Source organism: Rhinoraja longicauda, chromosome 7, assembly GCF_053455715.1.
Source record: "Rhinoraja longicauda isolate Sanriku21f chromosome 7, sRhiLon1.1, whole genome shotgun sequence".
In the NCBI taxonomy this organism is placed as follows: Eukaryota; Metazoa; Chordata; class Chondrichthyes; order Rajiformes; family Arhynchobatidae; genus Rhinoraja; species Rhinoraja longicauda.
This window is the reverse complement of record NC_135959.1, coordinates 10,893,376-10,916,947: the sequence shown is the minus strand read 5'-3', so window position 1 is coordinate 10,916,947 and position 23,572 is coordinate 10,893,376. Positions and strand designations below refer to the sequence as shown.

The window sequence follows — 23,572 nt, the reverse complement described above, 5'->3', positions numbered from 1 at the left end:
ATTTGTTTGCAACCTGCGAAACACTCTGTCATAAAACAACCCTCCACATCTCGGATCATCCAAGTGAACCTTCCCCAAACTGTTTCCAATTAAATCTTTCCTTAAATAAAGGGACCAAAACTGGTTCACAGTCCAAAACATGTAACGTTCTCACGTTATACTCCGATCCCCTAGAAACAAATGCCAGCATTCCGTGAGCCTTTCTGATTATCTGTTGCCCGTATGCTGTGTGTTTCAGAACCAATACCTTAATCCCTTGTGCTGTGGCTTTCCATTGTCTGTCTAATTAATAAACTACTTCTCAACCTTTCTCCGACTTTCAAAATCACCGTCATTTACTTCTGCTCAAATATTTTTACGCTTTATGGCCTTTGAACATACCATCTTCAGGCACATTTCCAATCAAACTCCTCTCTTACATGCTGTTCAACATGTTATCTTTTTCATCTGCCCAGCAGACACGTAAACTCTTCTAGTTAGATTTTCAACACTCACAAAACCATCCTACTGATTTAAAGAACAAATATCACTCCCGACACAAATCATAATATTTTCACGAGCTTTATCTTTGAAGGTTTCAGACGGTAGACACACCATTCCCCTTCAATGATTCCCCGTTGATGAGTTCCCGATGTTTAGATCATAAAGCCATGATCAATGACAGAGTTGTTCTAAAAAGGCTTTCTCCATACGTGATATAAACTCCTTTATTCTTCCTATTTTGTCTGTACTGATCAACGTTGCTTGGCTCGAATAAAACATTGGATGCAATTTAACCTAAATGCGATTTTTTTTCCGTATCGTATCTCCGTCCCCAATGCGGCCTAACATTGTGGAGTTGGTGGCCTTTCCTGGAGACCGACCCAGCGCTCCAAGCCGCAGGAGTCTGCGGGACTCGAAATCGCGGTGCTTGCGATCCCTTTGTCGGGGATCGAAGTCCAACCACGGGGCCTGTGGACTTTAACATCGTGAAGCCCACGGTCTCTGGTATGAAGAGGCCGATTTGGGAGTTCCATGCTGCGGAGAGGGTTTCAACCGCCCCGGCGCGGGAGTTTCGATCACCCTGACGGGGGCTTCGATCGTCAGCTGCGGGGGCTTTGATCGCCCCGACTGCAGATGGTTTGACTGCCCCAACCGCGAGAGAACAAAGAAGGAGAAGATTGAACTTTATTGCTTCCATCACAGTGAGGAATGTGGAATCCACTGTGGTGGATGTTTAAATTAACTTTTATGTGGCTGTGTGTCTTGTTGCTTTTCACTTAGTATGGCTGTATGGTAACTCAAATGTCACTGTACCTTAACTGGTACATGTGACAATAAAGTAACCTTGAGACCTTGAATATGCACATCACATCTTCTTAAGCATCATTTGCTTTCATCCCTCCTATTCACTTGCAAATAAATCTTCATAAACACCATTTACTCAACCAGACTCCAATGGTCTTCTTGCAGGCCTCCTATCATCCACTTACCTAAACTACACACCTCATACCTTATTCTACATCAATTATGAGATGCAATTCTACACCGCTTATTTCCTGTGTTTTGGGCAGGAAGAGAAAATCTTGCTGGATATTTCTGGATTTGAATCTATCATTACTGCCTTCAACCACTGAAGGTCACCTCACCTTCTGTCTCCTTTCTCTGTTCATTTATTTATTTACTTATTTATCTATTTATTCATTTACCTATGTTCTCAAAATCTCTGTAAAGCGTCTTTGAGTATATGAAAAGCGCTATATAAATAAAATGCATTATTATTATTATTATTATAATCTGCAATTTCTACATAATAAAAATTCCAAGTCAGGACCATTACAGTGATCTGGATGATAAAGCAGATCTGCTGTGGGAGATTATTATGATCAACTTTATTGAAGTGCGGGTAACAACAAAAAAAAACCTGCTGGAAGAATTCAACGGGTCAGGCAGTATCTGGAGTGGATATGGATAGGTGACGTTTCAGGTCAGGACTCTTCTTCAAACTCCAACACTTTGTTTTTTTGTAAACCTGCATCTGCAGTTCTGTGTGTTTGCAGGTAATAAAAGATGAACGCCAAATCAACTCACAGGGAAAAGAAACCATCAGATGCCTCAGTTTAAATCATTCTACTCCACAAGCCGTAATACTCAAAAATAAGTTTTTTAAATTTCAGTACAGGAACAAAAAGCACTACATATATTTCTTTAATCCATATGTTTCCATAGTACCCAAGGTGCACACTTACCGAATGCGCACAAAACCGCCCCACCTTTAAATCTGTTTCTTTCCAATTTTGATATGGACGGTCCTGTTCCTGAAAGTACAAATTGCTTCTTTGAATTACAAACTGACAATGAGGTCATTTTGGACGGCATTATTTATCATTCCTCGAAGTTCTAAACCATAGGAAAGCGTTTTTTAAAAGAACATTAATTTCTACAAACAAAATTGTGACGACTACATACTCTCAAAATAAATAGAAACCTTCAGATATAAATATTCCATAGCTTGCAGCTTTAGAACTTGAGGAAAGCAACAATATTAATAGTCATGAGATCATGAAAGGAAACTGAGGAAAAGTTATGGAAAATCAGAAAGCAATTTCTACAGCTTGAAAGGCTGTATTGACATTTTGAAAGACTATAATCATTAGAGCAGGTCAGAAGCACAAAATATGCAAAAGAACAGCAGTATAATGTATCCATTAAAAATGTTTCAATTTGATTAATAGAGCTTACTTTTATCCAAATTGTTAGAAGGAAGAGATAATATGCAGGCTAAAACAGTCAAAGGAGCTCAATGCAGACCTGGAATCCTAATTTTTAAGACCCTAGTAGGTTGAAAAGACGCGATATAATTTTATCCTACTTTGGTCTGTGCACACTTCCGACATCATTCCATGAGAACATCCCTTAAGCTGAGTTCCAAGTCTCCCCAGAACCAAGATTAACCTCTTTCGCATCACCATCTTTGGCCATCATTCTCCCCCTAAACTTCACCACCATATTAAAGGAATTACATTCTTCCATGATTCATTATAATACACCACCCCTCCTCTAACTGGAAAACTACCAGCATTACATCTTTACTTGCCTACATCAAGACTATCATGCAAAAGGACATAAAAATCCTCTCCTTAGTTTCACTCTTTTCCATGTCAAAGATAACCCTACCGTTCAGATGCCTCAAAAAGCTATTCTAGGACACCATAAGCCAACCATTAAATATCAACTAGCTGGCAACTATGGAGACAGAGAGAAAAGAAAGAGGTAGCTTGTGTTTTTGAGAGCTTAAATTGGTTCCAAGGTGAAAGCTGGGACTTAAGGAGAAATTTATTTCAAGGTAAAAGTGCTTTGATAAGTTTCAAAAACTTCGAAGATAGCAAGAATAGAGATGCACTCTGAAATTGAGGGGAAAAAAAACAAAGAGTTATACACAATGGAGTGAAACGAGGCGAGAGGGGTGGGGGGGGGGAGAAGAAAAAGATTCAGAAATGATCACCAGATTCATTGAAGTATAAAACTCTTTCAAGACGGGCTTCCCAAATGCTAATGGATGATTGCTGCGATATCAGCTTTGTATCTAGATATTTGCAGAAAAACAATATAGCTTGGTATAATCAAATAAACTTATTTCAGTGTCTCCTTACACTGTGCTAAGAATGCAGTTCTTAACTTGCTTGCCAGTGTTCTACAAGGTCACATATATGTCAACAATCTTCCCATATAAAAGGTAAAGAAAATGGCAAAAGACCAATTCCGTGAGACGGCGGAAAGACAATGAAACTTCTTGAATAATAGAACCAGAGCATTTTTGTTTTACTGACCTATCAGACGTAGAATTGTTTGAGTCAATGCGAGCAAACCAGAGTTCAACAGAAGACCAAGACTGTTGGCTCCATGCTGAAGCGTTAGCATATTAACCATGATGAGCAAGAAGCGAGCTTGGGGTACGGTTCCGAGGCTTGGTCCTGAAGGATTTTCATTTGTAACAGTTTGCAGAGAGACTGACTGTATTCCTAAAAAAACATTATGCTTTTATTAGTATTATTTTGATCCTGCAATTATCTTATTTCTAAAAGTCAACTTTTCATTTAAATTAATGACCAAGTCTGTTTTGAAAGTGATTAATATCTGTAAAACATGCAATGCAAAAGATAGACAACAACCATATTGCAATTATTGCTGCGCCAGAAAGCTGAAAGAGTGTGCAATATTGGTCATGACAGATAATGGAATTTTTCAATACAAGTTACTAACAATATTCTTTTCGAAGGTATTAAAAAAATGCTGGAGTAACTCAGTGGGTCAGGCAGCATCTCTGGAGAGAAGGAATGGGTGACGTTTCGGGTCGAGACCCTTCTTCAGACTGATCATTAAGTCTACTCCGCCATTCAATCATGGCTGATCTATCTCTCCCTCCTAACCCCATTCTCCTGCCTTCTCCCCATGACCCCTGACACCCGCACTGATCAAAAATCTATCTATCTCCAGATTTGCTCTGCTTTTGGGAAATGATTACAATTTTTGAAATTTTCTAGACATGGGAAATGAACTTCCGAATTTGTGACTGAAGTTTTTCTCCCCAGAGTTTTAGAACTTCAGCAATCATACCAGTCTCCTTGAAACCTTGTTTCGTGCTGAGCACTCACGCGCACACACTTGTATAGTAGCACGCATGTGCAGTGTTGATTAGTCACCAAAGGACTGCCAGAGGCAACTGTGCATGGCCATATTTCTGCCATAAGTACATAATAAATTTACAAATAGATCTATATGCTCTAGAACAAGGCCACCTGTCTAATTTTCAAGGCACTCCAATAAAAAAAATGCTGCCTTTCAAATACATTTTGAATTATTACTGGATCTTCAAGCAATCAAGGTACTTCACCATTTGAGTACAAAAACTATATAAACTCCCAGATGCACAATTGCAAAAATGCAGCACCATAACAAACTGGCGTCCCTATTTTCAATAAGAGATTTCGTGAGAAAATTATCTCAATGTTAAACTACTCCCAGAAATTCCAATTAAATTTTGATGTATTAAAGACACATCTTTTACTAAATGGGCAATGTATATCCTTACTGCTGAGAGAAGCGTACATTCTTTAAGTTATTTTTGAATAACATTTTCTTACCTAGATCATCAAATCTTCTTTGTGCATCCAGCAGCATGGTGCGAATATTCTGAATAGCCCAGGCATAGAGTTTGCCAAAAGTAACTTCAAGCAGCATACGATTAAATGGCGGAATGCGATCCACATCTTTCAAGCATTCTGAAACGGGCTCACTAATAAGAGGGTTTAAATTTCAGAATACTGTCATAGCATGATAAAACTCAAAACACAAACAATTAGTATTAAATTATAATTATAAGAGTTATTATAAGAGTAATTACAAAATTATAAGAGTAATAAAAGAGTAATTATAAGAGTCATTTAATACACAAACTGGGCTTTAGTAATAAATATAGTTCAATAATTTAAGATCTGCATTATAAACTATTTATATATTGAACTAATGCCAGACAAATTCTAAATGAATGAATAGATAAATTCACTGAACAACCAGCCTGGACATTAATCACAATAAAATGCCAATAATCTTTCATCAAATTGTTCTTGATCAGAAATTCTGACAGTTCAGCATCTGACTCATCAGGTGTTGATTACTATACACCCATTAACACACTGTATGTCCTATTCCTCTGCTTGCATTAATACACTCGGTGCCCCAGTTCCCAGGCCCCATTTGAACATATTGGGTTCAATAGAGAAGTGAACTGCGTGCGTAACATATTTTTTGAAAAGTGAATTAAAAATATGTCGGTGTGGCGCGTCGGTAGAGGCCCGAAATAAAGGCAAGGAGCCAGGTATTTTGGGGGGTGTTATGGTTTTAATACGCGGTTATCAGAAGGGTCGAGTCTGCCGGAATGGCCAAGACAAAAGTTGTCTGTCCGTGCTCCAGCACCCGGTACGGGCCCTCATACAGCCTCTGGAGAGGCCATACCGCTGGCCGATACATCAACAGCCACATGCGCTCGTGCGTTGGCCGCGCACTGGATTGCTCGCTTTGGGGTGCCGGTGGTCATCTCATCGGACCGGGGGCCACAGTTCACCTCCGAGCTGTGGTCGGCCATGGCCCACCTGTTGGGCGTGCGGCTGCACCACACCACGGCCTATCACCCGCAGGCAAACGGCCTGGTGGAGAGGTTCCACCGGCAGCTGAAGACAGCGCTGAAGTCGCGACTCTCCGGCCCCGACTGGATGGTCGAGCTACCATGGGTCTTGCTGGGCATCCGGACTGCGCCCAAGGAGGACCTGGCTTCGTCGTCAGCGGAGCTAGTATACGGGTCCCCGCTCACGGTGCCCGGGGAGTTCGTGCCCTCGTTGCCGGGGCGAGAGGAACCGCCCTCATCCACCCTACAGCGCCTCCGAGAGCGAGTTGGCAAGCTCGCACCCGTGCCGACGTCCCGCCATGGGACATTCCGCCCTTACGTGCCATCGGCCCTCCGGGACTGCGCCTTTGTGTTCCTGCGCCGTGACGCCCACCAGACGCCACACCAGAGGCCGTATGAGGGCCCATACCGAGTGCTGGAGCACGGACAGACAACCTTTGTCTTGGACATGGGGGGCCGGCCGGAGGCAGTGTCAATTGACCGCCTGAAGCCGGCCCACTTAGACATTGACCAACCAGTGCGGGTTGCCCAGCCTCGGCCACGAGGTCGCCCACCTTTGCGGGTCCCACCACCTGTCCCTCCAACTGTGCCTCCGCCGGCCCCTCTGTCGACTGATTACCGTACGCGGTCCGGTCGGGTTGTGCGACCACCAGTGCGCTTCGTGCCTCTGGTTCTGGGGGGGGGGGTCCTGTGGCGGCTCCCAAGGGTCGGGCCATACCACTACCGACCCCTTGGCACGGAAATGGACCAGTCCAGGAGGGCGGTCCGGACTACATATATAAGGACAAGGTTTTGGGCGCGAAGCCATTCCGGCAGACTCGACCCGTCTGATAACCGCGTATTAAAACCATAACACCCCCCAAAATACCTGGCTCCTTGCCTTTATTTCGGGCCTCTACCGACGCGCCACATCGGTTTATTAATTCAATAGTTCAGAAAATTTCCCATTCTGGCAGCAAAGTTCCAGCCGTGCCAAATTAAAGACATTTTACTCTATATTTTTCCCTGGAAATTGGGCTATGTTTTAATGTGTCGCATGATACAAATTCCAAGAAAGCGTTTTTGGATAAACTGGAACGTCGGAGGCTGAGGGGAGGTCAGATAAAAGAATATAAAATAATGAGAAGCATTGAGTAGACACGTGAACATGCCAAAGACCAGAGGGCATGGCTTCAAGTTGAGAGCAACAAAATCTAAAGGAGGTGCACAGGGCATTTTTTTTAATTTCACTGAAAAAGGCGGTTGCCTGCACGTGTTGCCAGGGATGCTGGGAGGCAGATGCGATGCTAGCACTTAAGAGACTTTTGGATTGGCACATGGATATTCAGGGAATGTAGGGATATGGATCGTGTGCAAGCAGAAGTGATCAGTTTAACTTGGCACGTACATTGTGGGCCGCCGAAGAGCTTGTTCACGTGTTGTACTATTCCATGTTATTTGTTCGAGTTGCAATTATTAGTTTAATTTGGGCACATGGCAAAGTCTATGCATTTTGTTTTATCCACGAAATGTTAACATCCGGAGAAGGCTGAACATACACAATGGTGTAACAAAAATCTAAACACCATCTCCTGGATTTTCACCGTTTCACATGTGGCCCATATCTGTGCAGGCCACTCGTGCATTAGTAAACATTCACAACTCTAAGCAATGGAGTCCAACAGTAGGAATATCCCCACATAGGTTTCTCATGGTATTTTAATTTCAGTTTCTGTCACCAGGCCCACCCTGTGACCTCCTAGCCCTGGGTTCATTGTCACAACACCCCCTTCCCACCAGGTACACTGACTGTTTAAAATGTGTAGCACAATTCATGTTTTAGGCCATTGCCACTGATCTCTCATACCAGTCTTAATACCCTCTTGGCCGGCATCTTCTAAATATACTACTGATTCCCAATTATTTACTCTGCTGGTCATCCCCATCTCATTTTGACCGTGCTTCATCATTTTACAGATGATTGCCTAAAACACGGTTATCGTGTCCTCCTATCTGCTACTTTTGCAATAATAATGGTGATCTAGTCCAATTCCCCCCAAACTATTTCATTACAGCATTATAATCTTAAAAATCATAGAAATGTTACCACAATAGGTCACTGTAACTTGAAAGGGAAATGGATTTAGTGCATTTTTTCAGCAAAACTAATAAATCTGTCTGGTTGTGGTCTACAAAAACAAATACATGATTTTTTTTTTAAAGTTCCAACATAAAGTTCAATTTCTATCCCATGCAAAAATGGGCAGAGGAAAAAAATGGAAATGAAGTTTTTGACCATTAGATGACACATAGGATCATAATAAATAACCATTACCACTCAAAACTGCTGTGCTGTTCTCTGGTACCTTTGTGCTTTCACATAAGTCAGGTGTACACACATGTAATGCTTTGAAGTAAGTTAAAGAAGTTGTTTTACCCTATATTTATCCCCTCAGGGATGAGTCTTTGCCAACCACATAATATGGCATATTGCACTGATGGAAGCAAAAAGCTTTTTGAAACCAGTTTAAGCATAGTGTCTATTCCCTCCAAACGAACCTCAGCTCTCTCCAACTGTAAATGCAAATAACAGATCAATTCTTACTTAAAACTAATCAAGTTGAAAAGCTTTAACAGCAAATTAATTTTCACAATATTCTGGTTCTGTTAGATAGAAATTCCACCTTACTTGTTTTAAAAGACATTTCCTCATTTTCTCCACGTCTATTGGTTCTTCTTTCAAAGCAAAGTCCACAATGTTTGCCATCAATGCTGATTGAGGAAAAGCGCCCAGAACATTGTGTTTCAACCATTTGTATCTGTGAACACTCGACACAGATGAAAGAAGAGGTTGCCATTTGTCCTGCATTACATTGGTGAATAAAACACAAATTAAAATTGGCATATTAGTTATAGAATGAAATGCAAAATCCAAAGCTTCAAAAGCACTAAGATTTATTTGTCATTGAAACACCTGTGGTCTCCAATAAAATGTGGGCATTATCTGGGCATAATAAAATAAGTAATCAAGCATAATTTTAAAAGGACCCTTTTGAAGAGAGGTGTGAGGTTTAAGCAATAATGGAACAGTTCAATTCTGAGGCACAAAAGAAAATAATTTAATTAAATATAATGATGTAAAATATGAAAGGGTTAGAAATACAGGAAGCATTAATATGCTATCATCAGAATTCATGACATTGGCTTCATACAAAAGACGAATCTTTGTTGCTCTCCCACCTTTGATTTCACAGGAATGTCTTTTTTATCCACACCTCCAGGATTAATAGGTACAACACAGTCTTCCACATCACTCTCGTTTTCAATCTTCGATTCTTCCACATCAGCAGATTCAGACTTTTTTGGAACTGTTAAGTCACCACACAAGAAGTATTATAAACAATTTGCAAGAGAAAACCACAAAAAAAAAATTAAATTCTAAATAGCATCAAAGATTTTGATCAAAACATAGCAAAAGGGCCAAGAAGAATACATCCTAATATCGCGTACCTCTCATCCTTCTCCTTTCACGGATGATTTTCTGGGTAATTTTACGCCATCGAGGGGATGAACTTAGTAGCTTCAGTTTTGACACCATGGAAAGGTCATTACTGACAGCAGGCCGCAGCTCATTGAACAAAAACCTTAGACGTTCAATTACTGGTGCACACACCTCTTTGTATGACCGTCCTTGCTCTTGGTGAGTCTAAGATTTGAATGCAAGATTTTTTTTTTAAATATTCTAAATGCGACATGTCTCAGAGCATCTTGAAAGCAAAAGGTTAATTCTGAAGAAGTTGCATACAAGCATAAGAAAAATATACTACGTACCTTTATTAAGGAGCACTTGGCCTGATATATGACCCGACATACATCTCCCACTGATTTAGGCAATGATTTCAATTTTCCCTGATCCACTCCAAGGGCACTTTGATTGATAACAGACAAGGCTGTATGGCCTGAATCAAGTTTACAAAAAGAGAACACATTACATTTAAGTCACACGATGAACAAATACTTGAGAGATTTTAATACTTAATTCAATAATAGTACTTAATATTTAATTCAGGGGCGGCACAGGGACACAGGCACTGTGGCGCAGCGGTAGAGTTGCTGCCTTACAACACCAAAGACCCGGGTTCGATCCTGACTTATGGGTCCTGACTGTATGGAGTTTTTAGTGTAGTTTATTGTTAGTTTAGTTCATTGTCATGTGCACTGAGGTGGAGTGAAAAGCTTTTTTGTTGCATGCTATTCAGTCAGCGGAAAGACTATACATGATTACAAACAAGCCATCCACAGAGTACAGATACTGGACAAAGGGGATAACATTTGGTGCAAAATAAAGTCCAGCAAAGTCCTATTATAGATAGCGTGAGGGTCTTCAATGAGGTAGGTGATAGGTCAGGATCATTCTCTAGTTAGTGACTACGTGGGTTTTCTCCGGGAGCTCTAGTTTCCTCCCACATCCCAAAGACGTGTAGGTTTGTAGGTTAATTGGCCCTAGTGAATGGGGTAGAACTACTGTGAACGGGTGATCACTGGCCATCAGTTATTATGTCACCTATTAATGCCTTTCCCAATTTATTTTAAAATAATTCAATCCCATCCATGATCAGTCTTTAATTTTGAATTATTTCAAATTCAGATTGATTAGTCGGACTGGCTGTTACAATTCCTAAGGTTTTGCACTACAATTGACTGGTGTTGTTCTTGGGGATGACCACTAGGTGATGTTGCTACCATTCAGACACATCTTCAGTTGCGTACCTCAACGTCACTGGGTGTTTCGGCCTTTTATACTACATGCTGTCAATCAATTTACACTTCATCACTGCAACTCAGCCCATCCCACCTTTATCTGACTTTGCGAGAACAAGGAACAAGAAAATTAATTGTCAGTGTTGTATCCATCCTGTAATTTTGCTGTACCATTATTTGCTCTTTTTTCTTTAATTTAAAAACAAGGATTTTTAAATCAGGATTTAGCCCACAAAATACTTATGCATCTGACAACTTTCCTAAATCGATAGTGCGAGTACAGGAGTTTGTTCACCCTAACTTAAGTTGGTGTAGAAGGGGCAAAGGAAAAGATCAATAAATAGCTTTGGAGAAATACAGGTATTTGCCTTCATGCTGGAAGCACTACATTTTCTTGGACATTCGATGCATCGTGTTCAGAATTTCTGAACACCACAAAAACAGTTACAATTCCAGTGTGCAATGTTTCCTTATCAGCAATTTGTCATTGCCATTTCGTCAGCAAGTAATAATCATAGCACAACATTAAAAGAATTATATGGGAAAAAAACTGCAGATGCTGGTTTAAATCGAAGGTAGACACAATATGCTGGAGTAACTCAGCGGGTCAGGCAGCATCTCGGGAGAGAAGGAATGGGTGACGTTTCGGGTCGAGACCCTTCTTCAGACTGATGTCAGGGGAGGGGGCGGGACAAAGATTTATTCTCCTTTCAGAAAATCTAAATTAAATGAAGTTCGAGGAAAATGAAACTTTGCATCTACCATTTTGGCTAAAATTAAAATCCAGGTTAGCACACCTGTGTTTTTTTCCCCAAACATTGCCAAGTAAAACAATGACTATCTACAGTAGCATGTGCTTGAAACAGAACAGAAATGATACTTAGATCTAATTAGACCACTGGATCTGGTTCAAAATTACTAAAAATGCTCATCAGTAAAAACAATCTAGAAATAGCAAGGGGTCCAACCTAAATCCTGGTGCTTCAAAAGACAACACATTAGTAATCGCCCAACGTCTTCTACAGGATGCTCAGGAGGGAAGGTGATTGGCGTCGTCAGGTGGCACTGCTTACAAGAGCGCTCTATTTGGCACAAAAAATCCTGCCAATGGAATATAAAACAACAACACTCAAATCAAGACTTTGAAAATATGCATAAATTGACTTAAAATTGCTTTGAAAGGAAATATGATGCAGCATCAATTTTTACAAAAATCATTCTATGAATTTGATCTTACAATTATTTATTTTTTAAGATTAATAAGTAAAGTATCATTTGTAAAATATGCATTCGATTGCATCAACTCTCAACCAATTGCCCCAACTCTCAACCAATTGCCCATCCCAAAATTACTACATGGCTGTTTGGGAGATATCTTGTTCCTGCTTGCGAAGGTCAATGATAAAAAGATGCAATGGCAACATCAACACGATGCATTAATTTATATATTGTATACAAAAATAAAGCTCTCAAAACACAGGTCATAGAGATTAAAATGAGAAGGCAAAAAGGAAAAGACTTGGATACACTAAACAAACACTTTAAAAAAGGAGTAGAAATTTAATGACAAACTTTCGAGTGGGAATGTGGGAATGTCAACACCAGAATTATACCAATTCATGGCATCGTGTGGAGACAGGGTGCAATGCTAACAAATTCTGGAAGGAGAGCTTGAGGAAGAAAACTGAATACCGATAACACAAAATCATGAAGGTTTTTTGTCAAAATATGAATAAAACACTTGAGTCTCATTGGAAGGAAGCAGCAAAACAGATCCTGATATATAAGCAGCTTTTATTATCTAGATGTCCGGGAGTTTCTGCCTGATAGCTGCCTGGATACTAACTGAGCAAAATCAACTAACATAGGACAAAACTTAAAACATAAGCAGGCTCTTCGCAGAGCTATTTGGTCTCAAAATGTCCACAACAGGTATTTTCTATTTCATGTATTCAAAAGTCAGTCAACCTCTACAAAACTGCTCAGTGCCAAATAAGCTTGGAAAGATTCTCTACATCGTGCCAGGTTGGAGGTGCTTGCATTTCCTGCAAATTTCAGGCAAACAATAACCCATGGCACTGCAGAAAAAATTAACTGAAGACACAAGGAACTGCAGATGCTGGGATCTTGAGTAAAATACAAAGTGCTGGGGTAACTCAGCAGGTCAGACAGCATCACTGGAAGACACAGGGAGGCAACATTTTAAGTCTGGACCCATCTTCAGACTTTACTCAGTTTTTTGAGGCAAGTACAGCAATTATTTATTACCTACATTGTACTCAGTCAGTTGCTCCTTTATTCTCCAATAGCAATGACTTATATTTTCCTTTCTTTAAATTCATGTAATTTTTCTGTATATATTATACAAAAACAACTTAAATACATTTAAAAGTGGAACCAGACAAAATAAACTTTTTTTTTCAACTTTCAAACACTATTTGAAGCACATACCTTTACATTGTGATCTTGAATATTATTGTCCGCAATTGCTTGTAAGAACGGTTGAGTGTGGTCACCGAGTGTTAAATTCCGTACATATAACTTGGCTTTGTCTGGTGTGGTGGTGGCACTGCAATGGTCCTCATCTTTTTCCTCATTGTAACTGTAATGAATCTGGCTCGTCTGCAAGCCTCCAGAGAAAAGGGATGACTGAAGCCACTCTGTTAAATATGGAACTTGCATTAGCTCTACAAAGATTGCACGTTTCTCACTAGCTTCTAACACTTTACTTAATAAAACTGACGAGATGGTGAAACAAGTTTAACATAATGATTTCTTCCCGTCTTTTGATAACTGGAACCTAAACCCTAAACATCAACATAACCCAAAGTTTTGTTTTCTCAGTTTCAATCAGCACTGTTACAAGACTTACTTAAGTGGAACAAAGGATGAACAACTCACCGAACAATCTATCATAGTAATCCAGCTAACGAACGATGCTGGATTCTACATTTTCCTTGATTTTTGTCCCCTTTGATCCCTTGGTCTCACACAACCTTCCATATCTCTGTGTCGCCCTCTCCCCTGACTCTCAGTCTGAAGAAGGGTCTCGACCCAAAACGTTACCCAGTCCTTCTATCCAGAGATAATGCCTGTCCCGCTGAGTTACGTTTCACTTTGTGTCCATCTTCGGTGTAAACCAGCATCTGCAGTTCCTCCCTACACATTCGGTCTAATCATAGAATCTACAATTCCCTACCCCTTCACATTAAAACAAAAATATGACCATTTACTGTCAGCAATTTAAAATTAGGAGGAAATAAAGGTAGTGGGGACACAACTCCTTTCACAAACTTTCACAGTTACTTTCACAAACTAAATTCCCGAATCTCCAAATTCAGAACCATTTGACATGACAGTGTAAATAAAATTAATTGAAAAGGAAACAATGGCCCAGATTTGCCTTTATTAGCAGAGACATTGCTTTTACCATTCACCTTTACAAATATGTTGCTAGGACTATTTACGAGGATGTTGCCAGGTAGCATCACTGAGGGTCTGAGCTGTAGGCAGAGGTTGAGTAGGCTGGGACTCCATTCCTTGGAGCGCAGGAGGATGAGGGGTGATCTTCTAGAGGTGTATAAGATCATGAGAAGAATAGGTCAGGTAGATGTACAAAGCCTCTTGCCCAGAGTAGGTGAATTGAGAACCAGAGGATATTGGTTTAAGATGAAGGGGAAAAGATTTCATTGGAATCTGAGTGGTATCCTTTTCACACAAAGGGTGGTGAATGTATAGGACAAGCTGCCAGAGGAGGTCGTTGAGGCAGGGACTATTGCAACATTTAAGAAACAGTCAGAGACAGATAGTGTAGGAAGGAACTGCCGATGCTGGTTTAAACTGAAGAAAGACACAAAAAGCTGGAATAACTTAGCGGGACAGGCAGCATCCAAGAGAAAACTATTATTGGAGATTTATATATTTTTAAATACTTGTATCTCTCCCTCTCGATGTCATTCAGACAAGGAATGAGTGACATTTTAGGTCAAGACACTTCTTCAGACTGGTTATGGATAAGGGAAATGGGAGATATAGACAATAAAGTGGAGAGATAAAGAACAATGAATAAAAGATATGCAAAAAAGTAACAATGATAAAGGAAACAGGCCATTGTTAACTGTAGGATGAACAAGAGAATCTTGTGCAACTTGAGTGGGGGGAGGGATAGAGAGAGATTGAATGCCTCTGTGAATATCTGAAGGGAGAGAAATCAATATTCATACCACTGGGCTGTAAGCTGCCCAAGCGAAATACGAGATGCTGTTCCTCAAATTTGCATTTAGCCTCACTCTGACAATGGAGAACTAGGACAGAAAGGTCTGCGTAGGAATGGGAAGGAGAATTGAAGTGGCCAGCAACCAAGAGACCAGGTAGGTACATGGATAGGACAGGTTTGAAGGGATATGGATATGCTCATTCAAATGCAGGCAGGTGGGACTAGTGTAGCTGGGACATGTTGGCAAGTTGGGTCGAAGGGCCTGCTTCCACACCCTATCACTCTACGACTGTATTTTGGACAATGCCAAGGATTTGTGAGCTGGCCAGTGGAAATCTCAGTGCAACAATTATTCTATGTTATCAGTGGAGACTGAACAGGACAAGCAACTTTGAGACTCTTCACTGGCAGCATAACAGTTAGTGCAGCTAGTACTAAAGGGGAACCCAGGCTCAATGCTGATCATGGCTGGTGTCTGCATAGAGTTTGCACTCCACATGGCCATATCACTTTCTACTGGGTGCTCCTAAATTCAATGGGGACTTAAATGAGTCAGAATAAGTTGCAAGGCTACAGAAGAAATAAGGAGAGGTAATGGCACAAATAGGGTTGCACTGCTGGGAGCTGGATGGAACCCAATGTACCAAATGGCCTCCTGTGTCAGCATGGACAAGCCATCCGATCGAAATAGAAGCTACACAAAATGCTGGAGTAACTCAGCGGGTCAGGCAGCATCTCTGGAGAAAGGGAATAGGTGATATTTCAGGTCGAGACCCTTCTTCAGATTGAAGTTACTTAAGTGAACAAGGACTATAAATAAACAAGAAATGCAAGTTACCTTGAGATTGTTTACTGCAAGAAAATTAAAGATGGGAAACAAAATGACATCCAGATGGAGAGATACAAGTATTTTTTAAATATAAATCTCCAATAAGTTTTGTTTTGGAGGCACAAGGGAACCATGCTTGCATTATTTTTATGGCCAAAGGTATTGTTCTACACCAATCATTACTCAACACACTGTTAAAATCTCACTTACTGCTAAATATACTACAACCACTTCTATGCTGTACAACTGATCAAGTATCCCATGATATTTCTATTACAGATTGAGCTAATTGACAACGAGAGATACAAACATTTAACCAAGGACCCGGGTAGCATTAATAGGAACATCTAATTATAATTAGATATTTAACAGATATAAAATTCAGTTTTTAACAGCACGTGTAGCTATCCGATGTTGTGATCAGATTATCCTCGTGATTGCCTCACTATTATTGTTATTACTACAAGCAAATCTGGGCCACTAAAAGCATAGCTGTCTTAAGTCCATTTAAATTTTCATACAAAAACATAGGCAACCCTTTAGGTTTAAAACAAACAAAGCAGGTTTTTTTTAATGATGTAGTGTCGGCATACTAACTGGCACATTCAATTTCCAGAGTTGACAAAGGAGTACTCAGTCCCAAATATGAAGCATGTAATCCTAGGAGAAGACCAAGATTCCTCTCGGTGTCTATTAGGGGTGAAGATAAACTACCAAGGTCCGGTGTGGTAACGACTTCCTGATCTGGCTAAAATGGAGATACAAGAAAAGAGATTAAAAACACTTGCATTTAAAATTTCCTAATATGAACTTAGATGGGATTATAAAAGTTATGTTTGTTACAAATAGTCTTGTGCGATACAATGCTCATTTAAAAAATAAATCATTTATTAAATGAAAACGAAGAGCAAAATAGACACACATTTAAATCTGTTATTATTAGAGATTATTATTATTGTTATTATTATTATTATTATATTGTTATTATTAGTACAGCTTTACAAAATGCTTCTATACCTCCACATACTGGCCAACACAAAATGCTTGCATTGATTCTCGAGTATCTTCAAACTGGAGGGCAGCTTCCAATGCAACCACTGGGTCTTCTCCAGCAAACTGAGCTGAAACAAAAATATGCTGCTTTTACTATACTTACATCAACCAGCCATTCTGTCAATCAGAAAGATTTGTACGAAACCAATGCTTTTGCCTTTGTCTGGATGCTTTTCTGCAATGGAGATTCTTTATTGTCATCAGGTCTCTTTACTTTGTAACCCACATTCCCACTGAGGAACTAATGCGTTACTTTTGTCTCAAACAATAAAATGAATATTCTGAGGCATTCTTCTGCTTCCCAAGTGTCAGATTCCAAAGATAACCACAATATCTCTGCCACTCATTCTCCCTATAAATGTAACCAGGCCTGGCATGATTGAGGGCAAGAAACAATGTAGTGTCCAGTGTTCAGTGTCCTCCTCCCTGACTCAGTTTGATGAAGGGTCTCGACCTGAAACGTCTTATTCCTTCTCTCCAGAGACATTGACCCATTGAGTTACTCCAGCATTTGTGTGTATCCCCCATGCAAACCAGCATGTTCCTTCTTACACAATGGATTAACTATGACACAATACTACAAACTAGGAACATATCAAAGCAGACGTCAAGGGGAGAAATTAGGAATGTGGTGTTGAGGGCAAGATTGCATTTTATTGACTGAGAGTAAACTCAAGGGGCAATTGGCCCTCTCCTGATCCTTTTACTTTTTTCCTCATACTTACATGCCCAAAAGTAGGCAAAATAATCTGTCTGACATGCAAATTAAACTCCACCTGTCCTAGGTAAGAATGAAAAGAAGAAAATAACTGTCAATATGGCAAAAGTGGCCAATATTTTGAGCAGCTCAAATTCTCATTACAGATATTTATAGAGAAAAAAAGGTCATGGGCAAATTCAAAAGGATAAGAGATTTAAATGCAAAAAGGAAAATTAGTCAGAAACTATTCTGTACTGCTTGCTGTCAATTTATTAGAGAAATACTCTATTTTCTCATGAACATGACAATTGGCTTTTATGCATCAAAATGACATACTTTTTGAGTAATGGATGACGTTTCGGGTCGAGACCCTTCTTCAGACTGAAGAAAGGTCTCGACCCGAAACGTCACCCATTCCTTCTCTCCCGAGATGCTGCCTGACCTGCTGAGTTACTCCAGCATTTTGTGAATAAATACCTTCGATTTGTACCAGCATCTGCAGTTATTTTCTTATACTTTTTTAGTAAGATCTCGTGTCTCAAAAAAAAGTAATATTTCAAATCCAGCTAGAGCGGCACTAAATAAAGCACTGTTTTGTTGATCTTCAACACCTTTCTTTTGAAAATAAACTTGGTGAAACTCCCATGGAACCGAGCCGATGATGACAATGCTAATTCTCCATGCTAATTAACTCCCCGACTAATTTCCTGTCAGACAATTTTCTAATCAATTGATAACACCAGAGGACGGTAAATTTCACTGTCTATAAGCCCGACTTTGTTTTCTCAGGAATTTCCCACAGCACAACTGCAGTTGCCCACCACAATACAGAAATATTATTTCACCCATGAAGTTGGAATAATGGCTCACAGGTGAACGCTAGAAAGAAAACTCAGTCAAGAAAGAAATCTAAGTCACAAAACAATGATAAATCTATTCTCAATGGGAGTCATAAGCACATGCTGCATGAATATCCAAAGAACACTTTGTCAGGACATAGTAACAAGACATGGGAATACAACATGCAAACTGGACACAAAAACAAAAGAACATAGTTTCCACACATCTTTATCTGGATGAAGGAATCGAAGGCAAAAAGAAAGTAACTCATTGTAAAACAGAACTGAGAAAAAGAATACCTAAAAGGGAAAATGCTGTCAGAGTACAAATATAAGTGTCAACGTTTTTTATTAAATGATCTGTGCAAGGATCTTTACTAACTTTTCATAAATGCAAGTCTCAAAATCCATGAGCAACTAGCACCCATATAGCAGCCAACATGATCAAGTTCATGTGAGGAATGAGAACTACTTTTTTTTCGGATTAAATCCGTCACCAATTTATGGAGAATTAAAAAATTCTTAACAATTTTTTTTTAAATCAGCAAAGAGTTGTATTTGTGAGGACGTTTCAGGCTGAAATTTCATGAGGCCTATCAGGACACATTAACCCAGAGCAGGGAGATGGTGAAAGTGATGAAATCTGACTAAACTAAATTATGTAGTCTCACCTTGTCACATTCTTAGTTTAGGTTATTGTCATGTGTACTGAGGTACAGTGAAAAACTTTTGTTGCGTGCTATCCAGTCAACGGAAAGACAATACATGATTACAATCGAGCCATTTACAGAGTATAGATACATAACAAGGGAATAACGCTGAGTGCAAGGTAAAGCCAGCAAAGTCCAATCAAGGATAGTCCAAGGGTTACCAATGAGGTAGATAGTTCAGGGCTGCTCTATGGTCGTAGGAAGATTCAGTTGCTTAATAACAGCTGGGAAGAAACTGTCCCTGAATCTGGAGGTGTCAATTAGTGCATTCTTTTTGAAATATTACGAATAAATCTCACCAAGTATGCTGCTCCCACTCAACGATTGTGCCTGGAAATCTTTGATGTCATAAACCTTCGCATCAATTACTGTCCAAAAACCACCATCTTTATTATGATTCTCAAGGTCAGCCTTCCTAATAAGAGTAACCTCATCATTATTGCGCGAATTCTGATTTGTGAAGAATGATCCTGAAAAATCAAATTCAAGAAATAATCTGCAAATCTCCCAAATTGCCCTTAAAATCCAAATGACAGTGCAAATTCCTAATCAGGAATTTAGTAATTAAGTTTGTCAGAGTCATGCAGCATGCAAACTAGCCCTTTAGCCCAAGTAGTCCATGCCAACTAAAATGCCCCAAACTGGTCCTATTTACCCATGTTTGGCCCATTCTCCTGTAAACCTTCCTATCCATGTACCTGCCTTAACTACTTACTCTTTCATAAATCCATCACTCTCTGTGTTAAAAAGTTGTCCCCGAGGTCCCTATTCAATCTTTCCCCTTAAACCTGTGCCCTGTCGTTCTTGATTCCCTTACCCTGGAAAAAAAAAGAATCTGTGCATTAAACTTATCTATTCCCCTCTTGATCTTATTCACCTCTACAAGGTTACCCCTCAGCCTCCTGCGCTCCAAGGAACGACGTCCCCGCCTGCCCAATCTCTCCCAATAGTTCAGGTCCTTGAGCCCTGGCAAAATCTTCGTAAGACTTTGCAGCTCCCTTTCCAGCTGAATGGCATCTTTCTTATGTTAAGGTGACCAAAACTAAATATAATACTCCAAGTGCAGCTTCACCAATATCTTGTGTAACTCTAAAATTACATCCAAACTTCGATACTCACTTCCCCGACTGATAAAGGCAATGTGTCAAAAGCATTCTTCCCCACCCTATCTACCCGTGTAGCCATTTTCAGGGAACTAGGTACTTGGACGCCGAGATCCCTCTGTTCTACAACACTCTCCAGAACCCGACCACTCACTGTGAAGGTCTTGTCCTGGTTCAACTTCCCAAAACACCACATCTCACTCTTATTTGCATTAAGCTCCATTAGTCATTCCTCGACCCACTTGCCCAACTGACCAAGGACCCTTGTAATTCTTGTTACCCATCTTCGCTCTCAACGATACCATCTGGTTTGGGAATTATTCTGTATGAATTTAGTTACAATAACATACCCATTATTCCAGGCCAAGCTAAATCATCACCATCATCCTTCTCTCTGCCAGGTGCCAGTTGGTTAAATCTGTCCAAATGTTCCAGCAAAGCAGCCAACAGAGGAATGGACCCAGCATCTTGCATCAGTCCAGCATTCTTAGTAAGTAGTAGTACGACGCAAACCACTAACTCAGGAAGCAGCACTCCTACAATAAATGGAAACAAAACAGCCAGAGTAGAAGTGTCCCTTAAACTTAGCCATTAGCTCATTCACCGTTGAACTTTAGATTTAGGCATGAATAGTTGTTGAAGCTTTTCAAATCATTTTACCCAGCTTAAGCAAAATAATTTTTTAAAGAACAGTAGGGAGAAGGAAAAGTTTCAGATTTTGCACCATGTCTTTGGTCTCAACAAGTATAGATAATATGAAAAGTATTTCTATCAACAAGAAAGAATATTTAAACGGATTTTTATATTTAACCATAAAGAAAATATTGTTGGATGTGGAACTGGAAGATAAACATGCTTTTAAAAAGTTTTAAACAGTGAGAAAGAACAGGAACCAAACCTGGTGATCAAACCACATAGGAACAAATGATGATATTAGGTCAACGTGCAAGATATAACACAAGTTTGATTACGATGGGTTTGAGTGCATTCCTATAAGTATTGTTGGTCAGCATACTTAATCTAGCTCTTAATAACTTTACATCCTCATTTCAATCACCCTATTAAGAAGTTACTGAAGAAAAATACATTGATACTTTGAATTTATTTTAGAAAAGGTGTTCTTGCAGGATTGTATTTAAATCTGCATTTTTGGTTCCATATTTCTAAAGAGCCATAAAATACAATAAGCAGGTTGAGCCAAACCGAATACTCCAGCAACACGATGTCCCCTCACTGCTTCAGAGCTAAACAGAGTGGATAATGTAGCAAGCCCCCTCTGGTCCCATACATAATGCAATGGAATACCCACATTTAGAAATATAGTTTGAAGTCCACGCTTGACTTAAGAAGATGTGGATTATTGTCGATTAAAAAAATATATAAATCGCTAGAAATTAGTCCAAATTATAGAAGAGAAAATTGAGGCAAACATTCACCAATTTACATTTGGGATGTTTTATGCGAACTGAATAACACAGCTGTAGTTGTGCTGGTTCACTTTAAAGCTTGGTTAAGAGTAAACTCAATGGATATTTAAATGCCATACTATGTAATGGAGGCCATAATTGTGAACTAGATCAGTTTTATAAAAAATCCAACCACCTCACCATTAATTTTATCAATTACTGTTGGTTACTTCCTGGTTTTGTCTTTAGAAACATGACTTGGAGTCAAAATCTAATTCTCCAGGTTATGTAGATGCTTTAAAACTAAAACAAAAAGAAATTTTGGAAATACTCTCGGTCAGGTAGCACGTATACAGAAAACAGGCATGGCAATGTATCCAGCTGCACTCTTCATTGAAATGGGTAGCTTTGTACTACAATACATCATTATAGCAATTGCACATTTCAAGAGGTCACAGAGAACAAAAGTACTAAAGTGCCTGGAACACTGAATCCACTTTATTTTCTGAAAACATTCATTAAAAACTGGTTACCTGTCAAATCTCCTTCAAGTATACGTGATACTTCTGCAAAATGTTTGTAACTGGTTGAAGCAATGCTGGTGGCCACCGGCAAAATATCCCCAATGTGTGTACACAGAAGTGCTGTATATTTTTTAAGCAGTGATCCCACTCCCAAAAGCTCAGGACCTGCAAAAACAAAAACATTGTGCATGGTGCATGTAAAATCATGAAAATTAAAACTTGAAAAGCACAGTATTTTTTTTACAAATTAGAAGTATAGGTGTAAGGAAATAAGAGTATGGGTCTCTCAGCTTAAAAAGTATTGATCAAACTAAAATCTATCACTAAAAATCTAAGTGATGCCCTTCAGACATCCAACAACACACACCACCTTGTTCAAACCAAACTGGCTTAGGTCATTGCAGCCTTACTGTAGGTTCTATATCATCCTTTTGTGAATTTTAAATTGAATTAACATTCTGAAAACTAGAATTTTATTGCATTAAAACAAAAATATCACGATTTTTTTTTTCAAATATGCATTAAATTAGTGAATTCACATGCTGTATTAAGGAGGTCAAAAATGTACTTACTGTAACCACTGGTTTCATAATTGAAATTTACATCTTGGTAAAGTTTGCTGATTAGAAGACGCTGAAATCGTAGCAACAGGTCCAAAGAAGCTGATCTCTCTCGATTGAAGTACTCAAGGTCCAAATAAGAAGAAATATGACGAGTGACATCTTTCAGTTTTGCTATGCTTTGCGAGGCAATATTTCTTTATAAGAAAAACAAATCAATTTATTTTTAGAAAGTTTTATTTTATCTCTTTTTTTAAATTTGTCATTCCTGTCTACATGCTTGCTCCATGATGACAAGTCTTAGGAATGCTAGACATTCCAGTCACTTTGCCTAAACGATCACTGCTCATGTACAGGAAATTGGATTCTGAAAAGGTATCACAGTTGAGCTTAATCTTGAACAAATCTATTATCTACTTAAAACTTTGAACCGATGATACTTAGTAATGATCTTGTTTCCAAAATTTAGCTCTGTAGTCAATGGTCTGTCTGAGATCAGTTAACAGTGAAAGAACATGATCTTTTCGTTTAATTAGACAGTCATAACATTTGGGCATTTGATGCTCATTCTGAATTCCTCCCCCTCCCACCCTCCCATAAACTGTGTCTTGCCGAGACATTTCTGAAGGCAGATAAGGCTCATTTTATCCAGTCACATTTAGGTCAGACAACAAATTTCTTTCCTTTAAAGAGTCTAGTGAACAACATAGGCTTTTATATTAATCCATT

The 23,572-nt window shown here is 39.4% G+C and overlaps 1 protein-coding gene across 6 annotated transcripts in view; it reads right to left on the bottom strand.

Annotated features, from left to right (window-relative positions):
- Positions 1–23,572, bottom strand: part of herc2 (HECT and RLD domain containing E3 ubiquitin protein ligase 2) — a 167,091-nt gene that overhangs the window by 89,321 nt on the left and 54,198 nt on the right. For all 6 annotated transcript variants that reach the window (XM_078402096.1, XM_078402100.1, XM_078402097.1 and 3 more), the window contains exons 20-35: positions 22,856–23,040; positions 22,293–22,448; positions 20,704–20,889; positions 19,550–19,720; positions 16,966–17,069; positions 16,546–16,696; positions 13,355–13,563; positions 11,872–12,004; positions 9,974–10,101; positions 9,653–9,848; positions 9,383–9,510; positions 8,832–9,005; positions 8,580–8,716; positions 5,124–5,275; positions 3,810–4,001; positions 2,229–2,297 (exon numbers count right to left, since the gene is read on the bottom strand). In XM_078402096.1, coding sequence (XP_078258222.1) covers positions 2,229–2,297; positions 3,810–4,001; positions 5,124–5,275; positions 8,580–8,716; positions 8,832–9,005; positions 9,383–9,510; positions 9,653–9,848; positions 9,974–10,101; positions 11,872–12,004; positions 13,355–13,563; positions 16,546–16,696; positions 16,966–17,069; positions 19,550–19,720; positions 20,704–20,889; positions 22,293–22,448; positions 22,856–23,040 — 2,471 coding nt within the window. The remainder of the gene's footprint in view (positions 1–2,228; positions 2,298–3,809; positions 4,002–5,123; positions 5,276–8,579; positions 8,717–8,831; positions 9,006–9,382; positions 9,511–9,652; positions 9,849–9,973; positions 10,102–11,871; positions 12,005–13,354; positions 13,564–16,545; positions 16,697–16,965; positions 17,070–19,549; positions 19,721–20,703; positions 20,890–22,292; positions 22,449–22,855; positions 23,041–23,572) is intronic.